The sequence below is a fragment of the Heloderma suspectum genome, chromosome 1 (genome assembly GCF_057233095.1).
Source record: "Heloderma suspectum isolate Gila_16-S chromosome 1, 16-S_ref, whole genome shotgun sequence".
NCBI lineage: Eukaryota > Metazoa > Chordata > Lepidosauria > Squamata > Helodermatidae > Heloderma > Heloderma suspectum.
The window spans coordinates 48,472,953-48,493,716 of record NC_139458.1 but is presented as its reverse complement, the minus strand read 5'-3'; the positions used below and the strand labels follow the sequence as shown (position 1 = coordinate 48,493,716).

The window sequence follows — 20,764 nt, the reverse complement described above, 5'->3', positions numbered from 1 at the left end:
GATTCTTAAGGCTAGAACCTCCGAGTAGGCAGCTGTCTTAAGTCTCACGCGTAGGATCAAGCAATTAGCATCTGTAAGCGTCATTAGGTTGAATGAGAATAAAGCCTTGGAAAAGCACCCTATTGTCTGCATGTTGATTCTGGCTACCTGAGGATTTCATAAGGCGGAAGGGACGACTGCCCGACAGATTGCATCCATATGCTTGTGAACTCAAACACATTGCTACATTTGTCCACCAATAACAGTTAGTGCCACATGCTGACCAATAACATGGTTGTGCCATTTTTTTATTAAAAAAAAATGTGTGTATGTAGGAAACTGAGGGCCATGAGGACATTGAAGCTGTACAAGCACAGAAATTATATCCTCCGAAGAAGTTAGCAGGTAAAATGATTCAGGCATTTATAATGAATGGATATATTTTCACAAAACCACCTGGCTCTCAGGGTGGACACTGAGCCCATAGAATCCCAGAGTAGTTCTGATTCTGAGGAAGAACAGTCGCTCCTGGGAGAGGAGCGCGCTCCTCTTTCCCAGGACCAACAGCTGACGGAGATTCCTCCCACCAGCATTCCTAGTTTAGTTAGCAGTCCAGGGAGTGACCAGGCACAGATAGCAGACTTGGTGGATGCGCGATGCAGACGCAGAGAGCGGCGCCAGATGGAGGGCGCGGAAAGGAGGTGTAATGCCAGGTTGGCGCGCAAACAACGGCTGCGCCCAGAGGACCCAAGGGAAAAGGGGAGGGACTCTCCCTAGTCCTTAAGTTCAGGGGTCTGCCAGTAATTCACAGGTTCCACAGGGCTCTATTTTATCCCCCATGCTATTTAACATCTACATGAAACCGCTTGGGGAGGTTATCCGGAGGTGTGGGCTGAGGTTCCATCAATATGCAGATGACACCCAGCTCTACCTCTCTTTTACATCAAAACCAGGTGAGGCAGTGACTGTTCTGAATCAGTGCCTGGGCACGGTAATGGACTGGATGAGGGCTAATAAACTGAAACTCAATCCAGACAAGACAGAGGTACTGTTAGTGGGTGGTTCGTCTGCCCAGCTAGGTGATATTCAACCTGTTCTGGAGGGGGTTGCACTCCCCCTGAAGGATCAGGTTCGTAGTTTGGGGGTGCTCTTGGACCCAGAACTGTCACTTGAGGCACAGAGCACTTTTTATCAGCTTAGGCTGGTATACCAACTACGCCCTTATCTGGACAGAGATAGCCTAGCTACAGTTATCCATGCTCTGATAACTTCTCGTCTGGATTACTGCAATGCGTTATACGTGGGGCTGCCTTTGAAAACGGTCCGGAAACTTCAGCTGGTCCAAAATAGGGCAGCAAGATTGTTAACAGGGACTGGCCTGCGAGCTCATATTATGCCAGTACTTTTCCAGCTGCACTGGCTGCCAGTCCATTTCCGGGCCCGATTCAAAGTGCTGGTGTTAACATTCAAAGCCCTTAACGGCTTGGGGCCAGGTTACCTGAAGGATCGCCTCCTCCCTTATGTGCCTGCCCAGACCTTAAGATCATCATCAGCGGCCCTTCTCCATGAGCCCCTGTCAAAGGAAGTGAGGCGGGTGGCTACTAGGAGGAGGGCTTTTTCTGCTGTGGCACCCCGGCTCTGGAATGAGCTCCCTAGTGAGGTTCGCCTGGTGCCTACATTGTATTCTTTTCGGCACCAGGTGAAGACCTTTTTATTTTCCCAGGCATTTTAGCATTTTAGCCTTCTAAATTTTTATCTTTGCTGTTTTAAATCTGTATTTTAAACTTCTGCACTGCTGCTAAGTTTTATTGTGGTTGTATTGTTATATTGTGGTTTTAATGTTCTGTATATTTTAAATTGTTTTATTGTGTGTTGTTTGGATTTAATTTTTGTGAACTGCCCAGAGAGCTTCGGCTATTGGGCGGTATAAAAATGAAATAAATAAATAAATAAATAAATAAATATTTCCCTTTCAAACGGGGACCAACTGTTCCAACGTAGGACATAGGTACTGTGCTGCTCAGATCTAGTTGCAATCAGTATAGTTGTTAAGTTGTAAAAGAAGAATAAAGCTTTGAAAGGAATTCCTTTGTCTGTGTCTGGACTTGGCTACTGGATTAGACGGAGAGAGGCCTCCAAGGAGCCCTTGACACTGGCTGGCTACGGAATACCGGAAGATGTAGCATTTTTTTCTGTCTAAACATGCATAAGATTGTGTCCCTAGGGTGCAATCCTATTCACGTTTAAACAGGAAAAAGTCCTACAACCCCCAGCATGCTATCATGGGAGGCGTGGCAAAGGTCAAGTAACCTGCCTACAAGGCAGTGGTGGGTACTGAGTCCCAATACATTAAACAATTCCCTTGAACCCACAGTTTTCAGCACTACCAAAAACCCATTTCACAGCAAACCCAGCTGCTGGTAAGAAAATGTGTTAAGTAAAAATAGTGGGAGGGGTAGGGCACCAAGAAAGGTGGCGAGAGGTGCATTGGTGCCCATGGGCACCACATTGCCTACCCCGATTTAAAGAAAGTGCATACTCATGCTTTGTTATGTGCAATTGTACAGATTTGTTAAGAGCTAGTGATATTTCTATGGCCTTGTCATGTCTGACAGTTATTGAGAGTCAAACCTTATTTCTGCTTTTTGCTTGTGGCAGTGAGGTCATGCCCAGCAACATTATGGGGAATGGTTGCTGTGGATTTCCATGCTTTCAGCTATTAACATGCTAGCAAGCCTACGATAGGATCGCCAGACATCCTGAAGGTTTACGTTTAAATTTAGTCTATATGCCCCTTTGCACCTACTGTTATTTCAAAACGAGAAACAAATGAAATGACAGAAGATGTATTCATATTGAGTAATGGTAATAATTGGTAATGGTAATAACATGAAGTCACGAAGAGTTGGAAGCAACTGACCGAATAAACAACAACAAAATGGTAATAATATTCATTCAGTGATGCAAGGAGCCAGGAAATACCTCCTAACATTATCTGACAGTCACTTCACTCCAACAGTTGTTGAACATACATCAAAAATAGCTGTGCAGTTGTGCAACTGCAGCCAGGTGCCTTTCAGTCCTGAGTCTGACAGAGAGAGGACCGTTGAATTGGGGGATAGAAAATAGAAGGAGCGAGTAATCCTATGGCCACTAGTCAATAGTTAGACGGCCGTAGGATATCTGTGTGTACTTAAATTAGCAGGTAGCCCCCCAGACGCATCTCTCTGGCATGGGAGGGAGCCTAGGACTGGCATTAGGTGGGTCCTGTTAAGGTGCTGGGTGCTGCTAGCAGTGAGTGCTGCCAAGGTGCTGTGATCCTAGTAGCTGCCTTTGGAGGCCAGGTGCTGATACCAGCCCTATTTCCCCATGCTAGAGTTCCTGTAGTCTGCAGCTAGAGTAGCAGGAAGCAGATTTGTTTTAATTAATTAATTGTTTCTATACCACCTTTCTGTGAAGGCACCCAAGGCAGTTTACAATTTTTTGAATACTGAAACAATTACCAACAAGTCCCCCACCCTGCCCCGCCCAACAAGCACCAGACTCAGGGTTCTCTCAGGGTGGTTGAGGGTCTCTTCAAGAGCAGATGGCATGAACATCAGCTGATGGCCTAGGCTTCCCTTCTTTTGTCTTCCCTTGGGGCTCACAGCTCTTAAGCAGATCTGGGAAAAGTAAGGGAGGGGTTCTTCTCTGTTGGTCATGCAAGGACAGAAGGCCAGGCTCTCAACACTTGTACCAACCTTGGCCAATCCAAGGGCCTCATACTGCCTGCTAATCCATGGGAGTTGGTGTCAAACATCCCTGTTCCCTTCTGTGCCCAAAGAGAGCTCTGGAGCCTGAGCATGTAAAATCCTGGCTTGCTTTCAGGATTAGGTCCCATTCTCATACCACGCGGCACTTAGTTCAAGGGTTCTGAATCTCCTCTTTGAAAAGGCATTTTGTTCACTTGCACATAGACAAACGGGATGACTCACATGCGCAAGGTGTATTCTCATTAGAAGTCTTCCTTGCTGGGAAACCTGGTTCTTTTCTGGCTCAACCAAGTTCTGCGGTGTGTACAACTAGCTTTGCATCTGTGAGCCAAGCTGCAGGTTGTTCCCTGAACTCTAGGACATTTTTTGCACACTTTTTGTGGGGGAAGGTTCTGCAATTTGTGCAAACTTATGTGCAGTTTGTGCAAACTACAGCAACATTTGCACAAATTGTGGCCGTAATTTGTGCAAATTGTGGCCGTAATTGTGCAAACTACAGCCGAATTTGCACAAATTATGCCCAAAATTTTTGCAAATCATGGCTGTAATTTGCACAAATCACCCAAGAATGTGCGCAAATCACCCAGGAATTAGTGCAAATTGCAGAACCTTCTAAAAAAGAAATCTGTGCAAACTTCCCGGAAAATCTGCAAACTGGCCTGACTCACTGCTGATCAAGTTGGGCACCGCAGCGGGAACCAAAACAAAGTCTGGGGGGCCGAGCTTAGGAAAACTCATTGAACTCCATCCCCAAAAGGATTTATCTGACATCCTTAATTCTTATGCACATGTATGAAGAGGCACACATGCATGCACCTTCTTCTGCTGCTGCTCATTGGCATGCACGCAGTTTCCTCCTCTGGCTGCTGACGACACCCTGGAGCACTTTCAGCCGCTGTCTGCCAGATTGCCCCTGGCCCACAGTGACTGAAGTGGCAGTGTGACTGCCAGCTGGTGGAAGGCTGCTGGAATCACGATGAGTTAATCACATCACTTTATCACAGGGCACTTACAGAAATTGCAAGGCCGTGTGAGTGGCTCTGCTCTGCTGGCAGCCAGCCTCAGGACCCATAAACAAAATTGAGAGACTTGGGGGAAGACATGGAACAACAACAACAACAACAATGGAGCAAAGAACTTTGCTAAAGTTTTAGAGACAGGATCTTATCTTGCACTAGTCTTGTTCGACCGTGGCTGTCTGTGTCATTCTCTTCTCTGTGCTTTCTCCTGCATGTTCTTACTTCGTGTAAGGCAGCTTCCTATGCTCCCATGAGAATAGGGAAGATAGGGGAGAAATTTGATCGGTCTGCATTTTAATACGAACTGACCTAATTCATAGTTCCCGAGCAAATATACAAACAGGAATGCAATCATCCTTTGGTTTTCATACTTCTCCAAATTTTTGCAATGCAGTTCCCAGACAAAAAAAAAAAAATGTGTAAGTTAGGGGAAATTTCATACAAAAATGCATGCGTTAGCCTACAAAAAAGACATATATTCATGAAATTTGCTTGCAATAAATGCAGATTTTAGGGGGAGATGTGCACAAAATGCCTGTGATTGTTAAAAAAAATACATTCTAGAATGTTAACAAACTGAAATGGGATGGCATGAAGCTGTGCTTGAAAAAAACGTGAATATTATAAAAGAGAGACAGATTTGTTCATAACTAAAAAAGAGATCTTGCAGTGAAAGCCAACTGCACCTGTTGCAGCCTATTGTCCTTATTATCATGCACAATACTAGGTAGTTCAGTGTTTTTACGTTTTTTTTTAGAGTACTTTCCTAGTTTCTTGCTTTTAAACCAGGAGCATTATGAATCCACTAGAGTTGTTTTCTTTTTTTATCAATATGTGATGATCTTGAGATACAATCTGATGAATAAACATGACACTGCAAAGTTTGATAAAAGGATGTTGAAGTCACCTAGTGACATTGCTGCCTGGTCCTTTGTACCTGATCTTTAAAAAAAAGTTTATTTCCTAACTGAAATGGATAGAGCTATAGGTACACTTTGCAGGAACTGTATCATCATATTTGAAAATGGGGAAATACGAAGGCAGGAATATGAAAAGGGCAAATCTATTATGCTTTCAAAAAGGTGGGTTCTGTTTGCTTGGGTGTGGGACACTGTGGAATGGCAGGGTTTCTTGTTCTCTTAAGTCTGTGGCTGGATGGATGTACATGCCTTGCCATTGCAGTTCATTCATTAACTAGAGATCAAGCTTGAATTTCAATTTCCAGCTTTTAGAGATATTTGATACTTCCCTAGCTATTGAAATTCAGGTGCTGAGCCGTGCCAGGGTGTAGACTGAATGGAAGCAGCTGGTTACAGCTTTCTGCACTTCTGCGCAGAGTCTGTGCCTGGAACTTAACCACGTGATGGCAGGGTTGTGAGCATGCAGAAGGGTATCAGAGAAAGGGAACTGTCTCACATTGGTGATGACCGTCAGGTTGCGGTTCCTGAGGGGGTACAGTTCTGAAGGTGAAACCATTTCGTACAACATGTAGACACGGAGTCGGCACGTCTTGTGCTTAGAAGTGTTCCTAAATATGCCCCATGTTTTATTAGTTCTTTCTGTTGCTTTGGGAGTATGACTCTTGTTCTTTTCAAGAGCAAGTACGTATTTCAGTGTGATTTACAATCCTTATCTCATTTCAGAACTAGAAGCGATGTCTGTCATGCATGGGGCCGCTGCCCAAAATGGCAACCTGTGTCAAGTTTTCCTTCCTCTCCTTATATGTAGTTAATGAAGGTGTGGCATTTCACCATCATGTGTCTCACTGGCTGCTCCAGTGGCAGCCAAGAATGTGGTGCAGGGCTGGGGGAATGTACCGTGTAGTGACATCCCATCACATGTTTCCCTGTCACAGAACAACACAGGGCTGCTGTTTTGGATAGCAGCCGTGTGATCGGAGTCATGTCTCCATTTGGCTTCATTCATCCGTATAAGGTAGAGACTGCCAACAATTTCAGAGACGGTGTAGTAAGCAGTGTAGATAGTGTAGTACGTAGCGTAGACAGCACAGTGATAAACCTATGCAAGGCCATCTAGTAAGTTTTTTTGGTTGGCATGAATAAACTCAGGAACCTGTTGGTGTCCACTGAATCACAGTGATTAGGTTCCTCCTCTTATGTACTTTGAAAAGCCATGGCTGCCTTCTCAGGAGCCACAGTGGTCTCTGTGAGTGTGTGAAAGCATAATGTCAGAACCATGTCTGTAGCAAAGGTTTTCTGGAACCTTCCCTGCTCTTCTTCTGCCACCTCACCTTCCAACTCATCCATACTACTCAGAAATCCCTCGCCCCCTCCTCCCTTCCCTGTGTTTGACTGATGTTGATTGTGAGCCCTCTGGGCAGGGACCACATCGCTTCTATGTTCTTGTCACAAGAAGGAAGCATTAAGCTGTCTCAGGACATTTTTTTATGCACATGAGCTTTACATTGTCTTTGAGCCTCTCGAGCGATTTCTGTGAATGTGTGTTGGATGATAATGTGGCAGAGAGGCATTTTTCCCTGCAGGATCCTGCTCTTTCCCCCTCCATGGTGAGCAAGAAGCGTGAGGGGAGCAATGTTGATTGCAAAGACAGCCATTATGGCAGGGGTGCTGGGCCGGGGGCCAAATTCCATTTCAGAGAAGCTCTCGGGGACCGCATTCCAGTGGTGAGTGGATCTGAAGGCAAAAGGGGAGGCAAAAACAAAAGGGTGCGGGCCAAAACCACCAAAAATGCAAAAAAAAAACAAAAAAAAAACATATTTTAGCTTAAAGCTCTTACTGCCAGTAACAGCCTTAGGAGAGGCATTTCCTCTCCAAAACTCATGGGTATGGTGGGATGCTTCTTTTCAGGCAGATCTAAAACCACCCTACTTCTTTTCAACAGATGCAACGGAATCTGCCCCAATTTGAAATGAAACCATCCCATTTCCTTATTTTGCCCAGTCCTTTTAAAGCCATCTAAATTGGTGGCTATCACTACATATTGTGGTAGAGAATTCCATAGTTTAACTATGCTCTTTGTGAAGAAGTACTTCCTTTTATCTGTCCTTTTATCTGAATCTCCCACCAATCAGCTTCATGGGATGACCCCAGGTTCTAGTATTATCAGAGAGGGAGAAAAATGTGCCCTATCCACTTTCTACACACCATGAATAATTTTGTACACTTTCTTGTTTGGGCTAGAGATGTGTGACACTGGGAATTCTATTCTGTTTGAGCCTGATGGCATTCTGCAGTGTTTCCATTCCTGTAAGTGGCGGCAGACTGTAGCAGATTCTTTCCCCCAATTCTGGAAATACTTTGTGCATTTTTCCCAGGTCCTGGCATTTTTGCAAATGGTAATTCGGACAAATTTTTTTTTGGGGGGGTGTCTTCACATTTGCCCAAATTGGGTCAGGTTTTTTTTAAAGAAAAAAACACAAGTTTTCCCAATCTTCTACAGTTGTGCAAGAGCGCAGATTCAGCTGTCTGTTATGTGTAGTCTTGTCATGTCAATTTACTTGTATGTTTCAAGCTGTCAGCCAGAGCACCAAAGTGGAGTAGGTAACAGACAAGGAAATTGACAAGGCAAGACTGTATATAGGCTAATCTGTGCAAAGTTGCAAAGGATGGCGGGGAAGTGATAGTAAGACAAAGGAGGAAGCCATTTGCGCAATTCTGAGGGACTGAAAAAGAAAAACATCTGAAAAATGAAGTGTGCCAAAGGGCGGGGGGATGGGACAATATCTCCCACTTTGCAATGTAATCTTCATGCTATTAAGTGTTGAACTGACACTTGTCAGTGTCCTCCTCTCTTTTAATACTTCTCTGAGTCTCCAGCTAGTCCAGAAAGGGGAGTTGTTGGCTCCCCTCATTTTCGCAGCTCCTTCTCAGAGCAGCTACTGCTATTGCACAGATTTCCCCTGTATTTACTTCTCAGCTTTTAAATGTGCACTAATTTCCCCTCCCTTTTCTTCCCAAATTTGTACAAGCAGAGGGAAATCGAATGAAATTTGCCAGGGCTGAACCAGAAAAATCCATCATCACTCCACAAATGGAATTCACATACATCCCTAGTTTGGGCTGGTGTTTGCTAGAGTTAATCATGACCAAGATAATATTAACCAGTTTTTATGCAATTTTGTTCAACGGAGCATACTGTGGTGCTGGCGGTGTGTGAGAGGAAATTAAACAGAGTAAGAATCATGTTATTTGGCTCTCAGTGTTACAGTTACATACTGGACATCATGGCCTTCCAGGGGCCATCTCTTTAGATGGCAATGTGTATTACTTCAAAATATGGCCAGGCAGTCCTGCTGTGTTTGAGGACCCTCCTGCTCATCCTGCTGAGTGAGGCCCTGGACTTTGGGTTCAGAGTCCTGCACTGACAGCATCACTGTTTGCCATTTACGCTAAGGACTGGTCTTTCTACTGAAGCAATGCATCTCCAAACTAGTCCTGAGAGCCAGCATGGTAGAGCTTCTGATTACAGAGTGAAGAGACTAGGGATGTCAGAGAATTTTTCCATGAATCTTGGGGAGGCCAAATGCCAGCGCATTCGGCCCCCCGAAATCAGTGGCGAAACAGTCTGCCCCCCCGCCCCCCCCCCCGGGATGGGACTTACCCTGGGCGAATGTTCCTGGCGGCGGCGGCAGCTCCGGCGGCGGTTCGGCGGTGGTTCGGTGGTGGCGGTGGCTGGTCTTCCGACCAGCTGCCGCCGCCGCCATTTCCAGTAAAAAACAAAACAAAACAAAAAACCGTGATAGGCTATGTAAATGTTTACGTAGCCTATCACGGCTGATTTAAAAGAAAAAAAACACGCGTATGCAAATGGCGGCGCCCATGGCTGCCGCCATTTGCGTTCCTTATTTTGACACGTCTTAGTCGACGTAAACATTTACGTAGACTAAGAGGGTGAAAATAAGGGGAACGCAAATAGCGTAGACGCTATGCTATTTGCATTCCCCTTATTTTCGCCGTAGCCTACGTAAATGTTTACGTAGACTAGACGTGCCAAAATAAGGAATGAAAATGGCGGCACCCATGGGCGCCGCCATTTGCATACGCGCGTTTTGTTGTTTTGTTTTTTAATCAGCCGTGTTAGGCTACGGCCGCCGCCATTTGTGGACCCGGCCGGCCAGGATTCGGGGGGGGGAGGGACGGATCACCTCCCCCCCTGGCCTGAATTTTGGGGGGGAGGGACAGAGCACCTCCCCCCCAGCCAGAATTTGGGGGGGAGGGACGGAGCACCTCCCCCCCACGGCCAGAATTTCAGGAGGAGGGACGGAGTGCCTCCCCCCCACCTCGAATCAAATTTCGCTAAAAGGTAAGTGACTTTCGTACATCCCTAGAAGAGACTCAGATTCAGAACCCAGTTCAGCCATGACACTCACCCAGGGTTCGTCACCATCTCTTGCCCCAGCTTACCTCACAATAGTGTCATGAAGATGAAATGGGGGCTTCATAGAGGATGGGTGGGATACACAGACAAAGAATGCTCATTTACACCAGAGGGAGACTGTGTGGCCCTCCAAATGTTGTTGGACTGCAAATCCCATCACCCCTAGCCAGCATGACCAGTGTTGATGGATGATGGAGGTGGTAGTCCAGCAACATCTGGAGGGCTACACATTCCCCATCCCTGATTTACACCATCACGTTTCAACATATTGATCTCAGTTCATGGGATTCTCCAGACAATCTCTTCATCCCGTGGCAAAGACGTGAATAGGGATGTTGTGGGTATCCAGCTGGTGCTTGAGGCCCAGCTAGAAATCGCCTGCCTACTAGCCCCCCGCTTGCCAGTCTGCGGATCCTCATGCTTGCCCAACTCGACACATGCTGAGTCAGGCAAGTGCAGGGATCCCTGATCTCTTGCCGAGCCTCAAAATGGCAGCTCGGCTTTTTCCGTAAAGGCCAATTTTACGCAAATGGCAGCTGTAAAGTGGCCATTTATGCAAGATTACAGGCGTAAATGGCCACTTACGCCTGTAAGCTTGTGTAAATGCCACTTTTGAGTAAAAATGGCCTTTACGAAAAAGACTAAGCCACAATTTTTACGCAAAATGGTGGCTCAGCAAGGGATCGGGTGGTTGCGCACCACTCGTCCAGCGCTCACGGAACACCTGGTGACTTGCCGCATGTGGCGAGCAGGGGCAGGTGGCCAGTGGGGGTCTGGTGAGTGGCGCACGACCCGGACCACGGTGACCTCATCCATTCTTAGAGGTAAACCACAGCATATATGTAGGTGGTGCCTCAGTTCTACTAGCATCCCACGATTCCAGCGGGTAGACTGTACTCTGGTTTACGCAGTGATTCCTTTTTGTTCTCAGAACAAAGCCTACTAAAGTTGCCTTCGCTTCCCTTTCATGGCCAGGCCTTAGTGACTACCTCTCTTTGTATTTGCAGGGAACATTGAATACAGCTGTCCAGCTACCAATGAGTGTGAAATCACAAAACGGAGGCGCAAGTCCTGTCAGGCGTGTCGCTTTATGAAATGCCTCAAAGTGGGGATGCTGAAAGAAGGTAAGGAGAGGCAGGTGTGGGCCTACTGTCTTCTTGCCAGCACCTGGGGAAACATGCTCTCTGACCAGGACCCAGTTATGCTTTGGTGTGGGTAAGTAAGTGGCACAGAGTGGTTAGAATTTGGGGTGACCCAGAGGCGGGGAGCAAAGTGGCATACCACTTTGTGGGAAAGCGGAATTCTGTTCCTAACATGTTAGATACAGGTTAAGTTTAGCCAGTAAATGTCAAAGCAGGCAAAAGTAAGCCTGATGAATGCTCGCTCCATCTTTTCTTTAGAATAGAGCTCTATTGCCATGAATAGGCAAATGAAGATTGAACCTTGGCATTCTTTGGACAGGTACGACAGCAGCCAGCTTATTCTCTAGTAATGGGCAAGATTTTTGGTTTCTGTGGTGGGGAAAGAGTCTCCTAAACATGACTGGTACAAGATGCACTGCCAGCCGAGTCAGGAAGAATGTGCCACCTGCCATCCCCCACTGCCTTGGCTGCCGTCCCCTGCCACAACAGGAAATCAGTTGGCAGGGCTCTCCAGAGAGCCCACCCACCTGTGCCTCACTCTGGGGGGTCCTGAGAGCAAACTGTCAGGTGGGCGGCTCCCCAGAGAATGGCAAGGGAGGCTCTCTGGAGTGTCCATTTGCCCTGATGCCATCAGCCTGGGTGGCAGCAGCAGGTGGTACCGGAGCCCCCAAACCCTCTTGCATTAATCTGTCTCTTTCTGTAACCTGGAGTGAAGCAACATGGCCATCACTGAGTTTTACAGAGGACACATTTGCAAACTGCAACCAAGGCAGTGTTGTATTTTTGCTAAGCAAGGAAAATCAGTTCTTCAGGAAACTCCAAAAGACTGTGCCCACATTCATATCAGCATATATTCATACATTTCTCTACAAAGGCATTTATTTATGTATTTATTTCAGCATTTTAATCCCATCCTTCAACTAAACAGGCTTCGAGAGTGGCTTACAAAGATGAGAAATGACACAAAAGGAAAGGAGATTGGGAGGGAGGAGGAAAAAAACAAATTCAGGCACTAGATTCTTAGTTGCAGTTACACACTTTTGTTCGTTTAAAATATTTCTTGCTCCAGCCTTCAGTTTCACAACTTCTATGTTAGTTTTACAATTAAAACAAGGGAAGCCAGCCAAGCTCCACCTTCATTGTCCTTCCACTGGCAGGCAAAGACAGTTTTATGCAGGCAAGCTTTTGGTTGTTAAGTTGTCCTGTTTGCTGAAGTAGGTTTTTAACTAGTGGCTGCTGTTGTATTGCTTTGTTGTTGTTGCGGCTGTTGTTGTTGTTGTTTTTAAAAAAACCTGTTTAACTGATGTGGTTATTTTAATTATGTAACATTTTATCTGTATTTTATTATTGTTAGCTGCCTTGAGCACTAATTTTAGTGGAAAGGCATGGTATAAATAAATAAAATAAATAAATCCAAAAACAGACTAAAAATAGGAGAATGGCAGGGTGGAAATGGGGGCAGCAGCCTTAAAACAGATCTAGAAGATGTTTGGAAAGAGCTGGGAAAAGAGAAGGTCTATTTTAGCATTGGAAATATATAAGATGCATCATCAGGCAAGCCTCCCACCCTAGTACTAGGTGGTGTACTAGGTTAATAAAACTCAATAGAAGCCAAATTGGGTATCTTTACTTAGCAGCTGGAGAGAAGGAGAATAAGAGTCCATCTTCAGGTGGTATGAACCCTAAGCTGTTTAACTTATTTCCTGATGAAGAGTTTTGGAGAATTTGAAAGTTTGCACACAATTTTGTGACAGTCTGGTTGGCCTAATAAAGGTATTGCCCTAATATGGATTTTGGAATTTTTCTTATGGGTTTGTAGGCTACCTTTGCTTTTTCTGTTCTTTATAGAAACTGGTATTAAAAAATGGTTGAATCTCATTCTCCTCTCCCCAGGTATTTTGTCACATATAATAAACAGAAAGGGTATGCTACAGGTTTCATGTTCCTGTGTATATACCAACAGAACTGTGCACTGAACATTAGAGTGTTTAGTGAAGAAAGTGGGATTATCTGAGAGCTAAACTACATGCTGTGTTAAATGTGTAGCTTGTAGCTGATCCTAACTTCTTTTTTTTTACTTTAGTGTAACCGTGTGGGGTCCTGATCTAGATTTGGTCCACTGTGTGGGGGTAGGAGGGTTCAACTAGGGGTGAGCAGAAAGTAGATCTCCAGATGTTTTGGACTTCAACTCACAACATTCCTGACCATTTGCCATACTGGCAGGGGCTTCTGGGAGTTGAAGTCCAAAACATCTGGAGATTTACCTTCTACCCACTCCTGGGTTAAATGTTTCCACCCAGCCATTTACCCTTCAAAATGTACAGAGACAGAAAGAAACCCTCCATTGGCATCAAATGAGTTTTTCTTTCTTTAGCCCCTGCTTGTGTGTCTATTTAGAATTTAGGGGGGTGAAGCAGCTGGGTGGGAAGGTTTAAACCACCACCACCACATATAGTGAATGTGATCCCGATTCAGATTGGGTCCTCATACACTTACACTGAAATAAACTAAAAAGTTAGGATCAGCTGTACACTGTTCATTTAACATAGTGTAGAGTTTAGCCCTTAGTCTTGGCACAAATGGAAAGAAAGTTTGATAATTCTCTGTCCAGAGCAGAGATAAGTGTCTGTGGGTGGAGAGAGACCTTTCTCCCAGTGCAGGTGGTCTCCTTTGCCCTGCAATGCACAGCCTGTCATCTCACTCAGCCTATTGATCTGCTCAGTGTTGTCTGGATGTTGTTGGCTCATCGCTTTGTGCTCCTTGCCTCCTGCCCCCTTCCCTCATCCATTCAAGGTATGCCATTGGGAATTCAATGGCAATTAAACACATTCTTACAGATTGGCCTCGAAGCTTTGTTTCCTTGGGCCCCCTCCAGAATGGAAGGAAGGGTGCAGGGAGGGGAAGGGAGCACTTGTGACTCTCTCCATCGATGTATTTGGGAAAGCACCACTGTCTCTGCCTCACCCACGTAAAAGCGGTCGGATCAGCTGCAGAGGGCTCCAGCCCTGCACATGTCAGCCAAAGCAGGCAGGCTGTCGCGGTGGGCACCAGAAATGAATTGGAACGCACAGCGCTTTCCTCTGAGGTGTTGCAAGAGTGATAAAAGCCCGTGCTGTTAGTAATGTAGATTTTAAATCCTGTTTTGTCCTTTGACTGACAGGTCATATCTGAGGTTAAATCACTCTCTCTCCCACTCAGCCACAACTCTCCTGACATGGGCAGGGTCAGCCCTGTGACCCCTCATGACCTTGCCTTTAGATTAGGATGGTGATGGATGCAGGGAGAGATATTAGCTTGCTTTGAAGGTGGAGCCTACTGATGTGTTGTCCTCTGGAAACTAGTGGCAGAAATGGTGATCTCTCCCCTACTCCCTTGGATTCTTTCATATTATTTATTCTAATTTGCTCCTTCTCGCTACAACACCAGACCGCATTTATTCCCCAGCATGTCTTAATAAAATCAATTTAGGATCCAATTCTTTGTCCTTTAGGTTTGTGGCCATTTTGTTAGTATCGAAACCTAGAGCTCTGCTGTTTCAGATGCAGACTGCTATAATTTCACATGCAGTAGCACTATATGTGTAACTGGAACAATTGTGGCAGGAGACAATTACCTGATCTAGCAATTCAGTATCTGCCTGTTTCTAGGACTTCTGATTGCTTCTGTTTGTTAAAACACAGAATGATATCTCGTCAGTCCCTAAACTTTCTCTATTTCCACATCTGTAACAGGGGCATCATACTGATTGCAGAGACTGTGGCTAGAACTAGATAGGCATGGCTTGTCTCCTCTTGTAAAACACCTCCAGGGATATCTAATAATGCAGAAATTGTAATGTGGCATCATCGCTTTGTGAGTTTCCCAACTCCCACATATGACAGTCTATAAAGTGAAGCAAGCAAACTCTCAGAGTGGTGACATGATGTTATATGTTATGTATTATCAAACTTAAAGAGGAGGAAGAGAGACAAGACTGCTGCTTTTGGTGGCAGGTATGAATGTGCTGTAATGTAGGGATGTACGATAATTTATTTATTGCATTTATATCCCGCCTTCTTTCTTCTTGCAAGGAGCCCAAGGTGGCGTACAAAATCCTCCTCCTCTCCATTTTATCCTCATAACAACAACCCTGTGAGGTAGGTTGGGCTGAGAGTCTGTGACTGGCCCAAAGTCACCCAGTGAGCTTCCATGGCCAAGTGGGTACTAGAACCCAGCTCTCCCGGCTCCCAGTCCGTCACTCTCACCACTACACTACACTGGCTCTCATAACTTAGTTTGAGTTTGAAAAACAGCAGAACATGCCCCATTTGCCACCCTGAATGTGAACACAGTTGCATTTTCAGGAAAAGATCGCACATTCTTGAGCTTACGATTATATTCCCAAAATGCATCCTTTTTAAAAAAATACACTCTTTAAAATGCTCTTCTTTTTTTAAAAAAGGTGCATTTTCATGCATTAATTGATGGGGAGAAGTGTGCATTTGGGTGCTTACTTTAAAAAATTTGTAGTTTTTGCAATCGAAAATGCACGATTTTCCCATTTGGGGAAAAAAAGATACTCACATTCAGGGACAAGACCAAGGCAAACCAAGCATCAAGGCAGAAATCGGAGAACCTCCACTAGCCTGAGCATTGCTGGTTCTCCCATCACTACCATAATATCTACTTCTAGCCTATGATAACCTTCATATATAACCACTTGGCTGTGAACTGTTGCTACCACTATAAAGACTGTTACTAGTAATAGTGATGGCAACAACAACAATATGGCGATGATGATGATGATGACGTGAATTCAGTCAATACATTTGTACAAAAAATGAAATCCAGCAAAAGGAAGGAATATTGTTTAATAGTATTTGGTCTCTAAGGAGTCAGCGGTTTTCTGGGAAGAACAAATCCATAATTGTTTGACTTTCTGCACAGAGATGCAGAATTAGCTGGGGACTTTAACTTATAAAGGATTCGTTGGCTTTTGTTACCTCTGGTTCCTGTGGTTCTATTAGATCATCCACTCAATCTCCCAGTCAGTGGAGGATAGTTCCCAGTTGCACATTCTTTAGTCCCGTATCTAGGCCAACCTTAAACGTTACAAGTGAAGGTGCTTCCCTTGAGAAGCACATCTTACATTTTCACTGTTCAGAAGTGAGTCTTGATATTCAAGTGAATACTCACATGTTCTCCTTTCCAGAGTCTCATCCATCAAATTGCTTCCAGTAATCACCATTTCCTAATAATTCTTGTCCTTGTTTTGAAAGACATGCAGTGTGCCTACACTACAGAAGTCAGACTGGTGTTCTTGCAGTTATACATGGCTATTCAGGGTTCTTTTTTCCTTTTCTAGTTTTTATCTTGATTCTTTCTGGTGACCTAAGACCAATCACTTATTATAATGTTGTGGTGAAGATGCTAATACCAGTCTTCTTAACAAAGGGATTAAGAACTTTCTGAGTGTATACTTTGGGACACTTTTACAGAGTCTGAATTATAGTAAAATAGAGTAATACTGAGCAAAATTTCATGTTAGAGGAATGGTCAGAAGGAGAGTCCTGCTGGATCAGACCAAAAGCTTATCTAGTTCAGCATTCTGTTCCCATAGTGGCTAACCCGATGCTTAGGGAAAGCACACATGCAGGACATGAGCACAATGGCACCTTTCCACTTGTTTTCCCCCAATCACTTGTATTCAGAGGCATATTGCCTAGCCATTGTGACTAGTAGCTATTGATAGTCTTATCCTCAATGAATTTGTCTAATCCCCCATTAAAGCCATCCAAGTTGGCAGCCATCACTACATTTTGTGGAAGTGATTTCCATAGTTTAACGATGTGCTACAAATTTCATAGGTTATTTGACCAAGTATGCATCCCAGTCATTTCTTTTTCTATATGTCCCTTGGGAAGGAAACACAAATGACATTGCTTCCTTCCCAGGGATATTTGAGGTTTCAGTTCATGCTTGTGACGCAGCAGTGAGCCAACAGCAGCAGCGCTCTTGTTGGCTTGTCTGCTAAATTACTATCTTTTTCTTAAGAAAAGGAAGACGAGCTGCCTCGCCCGCCCCCCAGCAGCAGCACAGCTGATCAGTGGCACTTGTGCTTGGCTCTCTTGCTCCCCCCACAACATGATTTGGGGCCTGGTCCAAAAGATTTGGTTGCAGAAACCCTGCTGGACCACCCACCGCCAACACCCCTTTTAGTGTGCAAGAGCTCACACACTAAAAACACAAAAACGGAACCAATTTGGGTATACCCCAAAGGCAAAATTTACAAGAGAACTAGAATAGAGGGGCTGTCCTTGGTAAATAGGGAAATTTGGAGCTGATGCTTCAGGTGAAGGGGAAAGAAGGCACCAAAGGGATACTTTGAGACTGTGAAAGACTATCCCTGTGATGTACACAGCACGGGGGTTTGTTACGGCAATGCAGAAAGTGAATGAGAAACAGAGGCAGGAAGGGAGCAGAGTGAGCAATCAATAGGTTTCTCAGATATCCTGGCCACTTTGCTTAAGAGAGCCCTAATCAATGCAGTGCAACTCGGGCAATGCATGTGCACTGGGCCATCTCAGTTTCTTCCATCGTGACACTGCAGAGTGGAAATTCACTGAGATGACTACAACATGTGGATAAAACACAATTTGGAAAACTAACCATGTAAAACCTGATATATAAGACAAGAGCAAATGTATTCAGCATGTTGGCTTTCTTACCTGCATCCTTCCCACCACCACAATCCCCAACAAGGATTTGCCTGCTATATCCATTTGGCATCCTAGTTGACTGTCCCAGGAGAGAAGCCTAGGAGTGAGTGGTTTTAGAGCTGGAAGGCTCAACTTGCATATGGAGTCGATGCTGGGGATCTTAAGTTGCACCATACCCATTCTGTATTGGGTGTCATCGTTACCATTTAGAGATGGCTCTGAGGATGATGGCTCATGGCATCCAGGTTAGTCTCTTTATGGGTAAAAGCCATCTTTATCCAGAAGAGAATTGGCACCAACATTTTTGTTTGTTTTTAAACCACTGGTCAGGATGTCTTACAGACACTGTTGTATAGGAGCTGTCTAATCCATGATGCTAGGACCGGTATGGTTTTTTTTGCTTCTAGGAACCAAGAACTATAAACCAGTGATGGGCAGACAAGTTTTTTGGATCTACTTCATTTTTTTTTTACAAGAAACCCAAAGATCACCAACCAGAGACAGGTGCAAAAGTAGAGATGGGTGAATGTGAGATGTTCGTGCACATTGAGGTTCTCAGAATTCTTCCTCAAAGCTCATTTTGATTTGTACATGTTCCCGAATGTGAGCATCATTTTGTTTCTAACAGGAAAAATGTGCATTTTTGATCAGGAAAATGCACAATTTTAAAGGTGTGCATTGTTCCTGATCAAAAATACATATTTTCCCCATAGACTAAAGCATGAAATGTGCAATTTTGAGGTAAATGTATATGTGTGCACTTGTGCAAGTGCGCATACACACAAGTGCACATTTCTGGAAGTGCACGAGTGCACACTTTCAATCGCAAATGCACGTTTAGGTCATTGTGACAATTTTCTGAGAATTGTGTTCCTGCTCATGTTCATATTTGGGGTTGCGACCGGGACATGTCTGTATGATTTGCGAACAGGAATAAAATTCTTGTACATCCTTTAGACATACATGTAGAATTAAAGAGTAGAGTGTGTCTGAGCACATTCTGAGCCTAGGAATTTGTTTTGAAATGATGGAACTTTCATTCCTTTTGCACAAAAGTCCACTCCTGGTTGGCCCAGGTTTTCTTCATTTCAGCAGCCTGATTTAGGTGGGAAAAGACAGTTTATTTTGTCGTTGCCATTGTTGATAATTGGGAGTTGCAAACTTTTGCTGATCTACTGCAAATCACCCGGCGGTCCACCAGCCGAACCATGTCTACCTTCTGCTCACCCCTGCTATAAACTGACCTACGCAATCAGCAACAGCATGTGATGGGCTACATTTCAGATTACAAGCAGGAGATTATATTTTTGAATGTCCCCCATGTTAAAAAAAACCTCACAGCCTCTGTGCATATAGAAAACTAGTGCATCAGGGAGACGGCTAAGCTAGAACTTTTCTCTTTAATGTTTTTTTTAAATTTTGTTTTAATATGCAGAGAAGGGGCTTTCTGCTAGGAACATGCAGGAACAGTCTGAAGTGGTACAGTCATGGAAATACCCTATTACTGTATGTGGTTTTGCTGAACGTATAGTTGTGTTCTCAGAATCCTAAAATACTAAATTCGCCCAGGAAGAAAGATTTAATTCCATTTTCAGGAGGATTGACCTTCGTGTGTGTTGAAAGTTGGAATGTTTGCATGTTGGATGACAATAGAGTTGCTCACCTCTTCAAACACCACTAGTATTTTTTTTTCTGTTGAAAACATTCAGAAGAGAGATTAACTCAGAACAACAATAAGTGAGATCACATTTCAGATATACATTCTTTGAATAAGGCTCTTTCAGCCCTGTCTGCATATTTCTGAACATGTGCTGAGATCATTTTCTTGTGCTTATGACCTTACGGAGCACTGGTGCAGAAAAATGCTGTTTTGTCCATTTTCTCTGCATTAGGCAGTGAGAGGGAAAGTTGCTCCAAAGCCTTTTACAGCAGCTCAGATAGCTTGAGCAGTTAGCAGGCACGGACCAAGTGATGGTATGCGATGCTCAGCGCAGGCAGTTTATGTTTAACATGTACAATGCAGCAGAGTAGTCCTGCTGTCAGCTCTCCCCACCACCCCGGGAAAGCTTTTGTTTGAGAAGGGTTGGAAAGGAGCCTCTTCTGCAAGGACCTCTGGGAAACTTACTGAAAAGAAGCTCAGGCTGCCGAGAAGGAAGTGCTATGCCAGACACGCCATGTTCATGACAAAAAGGATTTATCCAGCCATTTCTCTCCCCCACTCCCTTTTTTGGCTGAGCCTGATGAGCAGAGTGGATCAGGGAAACTCTGAAGCTCCTGTTTGGATAGAGATATAGACTATAGAGCAGGGGTGAGGAACCTCTTTCAGCCTGAGGGCCAAATCCCATTTCAGAGAAGCTCTCAGGGGCCACGTTCCAGGAGTGGGTGGGGCCAAAGGGAAAAGGGGCAGGACCAAAAAACCCTAAAGCAACCCCAAATACCAGCACAGTGTAGATTAAAGCTCTTATTATCAGTAACTAAGAAGAGACATTTCAACCTTTTAGAACGGGAGGGGGGGAAGTGCACCAAAGCTGGGAAACGATCAAATGATCAAAAGTGGTTGGGGAAAAGGGGATCAGGCTAGGGGGAGGGGCTGGAGCCTCCTGGGGAACTATTTGATCCCCCCGGGCCTATCGTATCAAACACTTTATTACGCTTCTATACCATGCAATAGCTGAAGGTTCTGCACATCTGCTATAGACCATATGTGGTTCCAGGTTCTCAGGCCTCCTGGCCTCATCTCAGTTACTCCATGCAGCTTGACCTTGCATGATAGAATGAACCTGCATGAAACTATTAAGACTAAACCATCCAGAGTC

At 44.7% G+C, this 20,764-nt stretch overlaps 1 protein-coding gene across 1 annotated transcript in view; it reads left to right on the top strand.

Annotated features, from left to right (window-relative positions):
* Positions 1-20,764, top strand: part of ESRRB (estrogen related receptor beta) — a 169,109-nt gene that overhangs the window by 114,646 nt on the left and 33,699 nt on the right. The window contains exon 4 of the mRNA XM_084827055.1: positions 11,116-11,232. Within this exon, the coding sequence (XP_084683181.1) occupies positions 11,116-11,232 (117 nt within the window). The remainder of the gene's footprint in view (positions 1-11,115; positions 11,233-20,764) is intronic.